Below are 2,862 nucleotides of genomic sequence, written 5' to 3' on the forward strand. Positions count from 1 at the left end.
TGGTGTCAATTCTAAAGTGTAAAATTCTATGAACATCAAGTCAATTAAAGAAAATTGGAGACGACCTGTCTACGAGAAACATAATTTAAGTCAAAATCAAAGGCAAAGTTATGAGCTGGGGACAATTGGAAAATTAAACGATTCGAAATCACAGAAATAAAAGTTAACTATTGAAACCAAAACATTTTTAAATCAGATCTGAGAGGAGACGTTATGCCCAAAATGAATAATTAGTGGTATTAAAATGTTTACATCAAAGATACTTTTTAACTATCAAAGTGAAACAAGCTTATTTACAATAAAGTAGTTAAAACTTAACAACTCTTCGAAAGAGAATATAAACCCGAAGAAAGGGGACAGCCAGCCAGAGCCAGCTCTCACAGCTCGGTACATGGGAAGAATAGAACACAGCAACCGAGTTCACCAGCGAATACATCTCAAGATGACCAGATTCTAAAGAAGATTGATTGTCAAGGTGGGCCTGAAGGTCCCTTCAACCAACAAGAAGGATCCCGAAGCAAGATCTTTTTTCCTTTCTGTAAAGAAAGTGTTTGCAGCTTTTAAAAGAAAAAATATAATATAAATAACTTAACTTAACTTAACCTGAAAAAGTGGTTACTAGCCTACTTTACTTACTTAACAACGCAGGACCCAGGACATCGATGCTACTGGTAAGTATTATTTCATTTATGTGTTAACTTAAACGTCTTAAATTCTGAAAGTGCATTTCACTTCATAAGATTTCTCATTTATTTATTTCAGTCACAAACCCTATGCATAAAATGAGTAGTGCAAGCAAGAAGAAAGTTCGTCAGTATTCAGAGGAATATTTAAAACTTGGTTTCATACCCGCTGTCCATGATGAACGGTCACCTTTCTGCCTCTTATGCCAACAATGCTTGACCAACGAATCAATGAAACAAGGTCGTCTTGAGGCGCATTTGAAGGCGAAACATAGTGCGTATGTCAATTCAGATTTGAATTACTTCAAAACTTTAAAGGATAAGTTTGAAAAAAGATCAACAATAAAGTCTCTGTTCACTGCACAAACTGTTACTGTCAGTCGTACTCTTGAGGCTAGTTATGAAATTTCTTTACTCATTGCTAAATCTGGAAAAAATCATACTATAGGGGAGGATTTAATTAAACCATCAATATCAGCATTTCTTAAAACAGTTCTGGAAAAAGATGACAAAGATGTTAAAGCCATGCCACTCAGTAACAACACTGTTAGGAGAAGAATAGATGAAATGAGTGAAGATATTGAAACACAACTTGTTGAAAAGCTGAAATCAAGAAAATTCTCAGTACAAATGGATGAATCAACTGTGAGAGACAGTGAGGCCTTATTGCTAACCTATGTAAGATATATTGATAAAGGTGAATTTGCTGAAGAAATGTTATTCTGCAAATCGTTAGAGACCACCACTACCGCCATTGATATATAATAAACTAAAACACTACTTAGATGTCAATAATATACCAATGGAAAACATAACATCTTGTGCAGCTGATGGTGCTTCTGTTATGACGGGCAAGAAAAATGGCTGCTTAAAATTGATGAAAGATGAGAATCCAGAAATGCTTCTTGTGCACTGTGTTATTCATAGAGAGAACTTAGTGTCGAAAAATATTTCTCCTGTACTTAATGAGGTACTGAAATCAGTTATAAAATCTATCAATGCTATCAAAGCTAATGCCAAATGTGAGCGTCTTTTCAAGCAATTTTGTGAAGATAACAATGCAGACCATGTGAGACTTTTACTTCACACTGAGGTACGGTGGCTTTCGAAGGGGAATTGTTTGAAAAGATTCATGGAACTATTTGATGAGCTTAGTGACTTTTTAAGTGACAAGCCTGAAATGAAGCACCTGCTAACCGTTGATGGAAAAGCGTTTGTGAGTTATTTAGCAGATATTTTTGAAAAACTGAATGTGTTGAATAAACAACTTCAAGGAACAAATAAAACTCTTGTTGATGCAAAGGCGAAGATATTTGGCTTTATTTCAATTATCGAGTTATGCCAAAAACATATTTCTGACAAAAGTTTTGACCAGTTTCATTGGCTAAAGAAATGTGAGCTGAATGATGCTGCTGTACTTGTCATTGTGGATCATCTGAAAATATTGGCCTCTGATTTGAAAGAAAGATTTTCTGATTTAAAACAGATTGATTTTCCAACACGGGTGATGCAGCCAGTGCTAGTGGATATATCTGTTTCAATGCAGTACCAAGAAGAACTCTCGGAAATACAAAATGATGAGTCAGTTAAAACTTTATTCAACATAAAAGGAGCGATGGCATGGCTTTGTGATGAGACAGAAACTAAATACCCAAATTCAACCAGGTTTGCAAGAAAACTGTTGTTACCGTTCCCATCTTCATATTTAGCTGAATGTGGTTTTAGTGCTGTAAATGATTTGCTACTGAAGAAAAGAAATCGACTGGATATCACTAAACGAGGAGATTTGAGACTGAAGCTGACTAAATTAGAGCCTAATATAAAATCTCTTTGCAGCAGGCATGAAGCACAAGGGTCTCACTAACTTTATTCTAATTACCTTGAGGTGAGCTCAAATGGTATTTTGCATTTGATAGGTACCTTTACTTTATTGTACAGTAATTAAAATGATCGAAGTATTACAGAAAAAGCTTCCATTCAAATTAGTTTGTGTTGTATAACATTTCAGTTCTCTATTATGTTTTGAAACTTTATTTGCTGTTTTCGTATGAGACAATCCACAAATATTTCAATATTCTAATATAGAAATTTTCTCTCTCTTTATTACCTGTGAATACTCTTTTATTATCATATTATCATTATTATTATTTTAATACCACTTAACGTTTTTTTTTTTTTT

General features: G+C 34.1%; 1 protein-coding gene across 1 annotated transcript; it reads left to right on the plus strand.

The window, feature by feature from the left end:
* Window positions 1-649: 649 nt before the first annotated feature.
* Window positions 650-2,220, plus strand: LOC119964214 (SCAN domain-containing protein 3-like; the record flags this gene model as incomplete). The annotated part of the gene is given in 3 exon segments (XM_038793499.1): window positions 650-671; window positions 763-1,435; window positions 1,437-2,220. Coding segments are annotated over 2 exon segments (1,446 nt in total), but the record flags the coding sequence as incomplete, so codon positions are not given.
* Window positions 2,221-2,862: the final 642 nt, after the last annotated feature.

The sequence above is a fragment of the Scyliorhinus canicula genome, chromosome 4 (genome assembly GCF_902713615.1).
Source record: "Scyliorhinus canicula chromosome 4, sScyCan1.1, whole genome shotgun sequence".
Classification (NCBI taxonomy): Eukaryota; Metazoa; Chordata; class Chondrichthyes; order Carcharhiniformes; family Scyliorhinidae; genus Scyliorhinus; species Scyliorhinus canicula.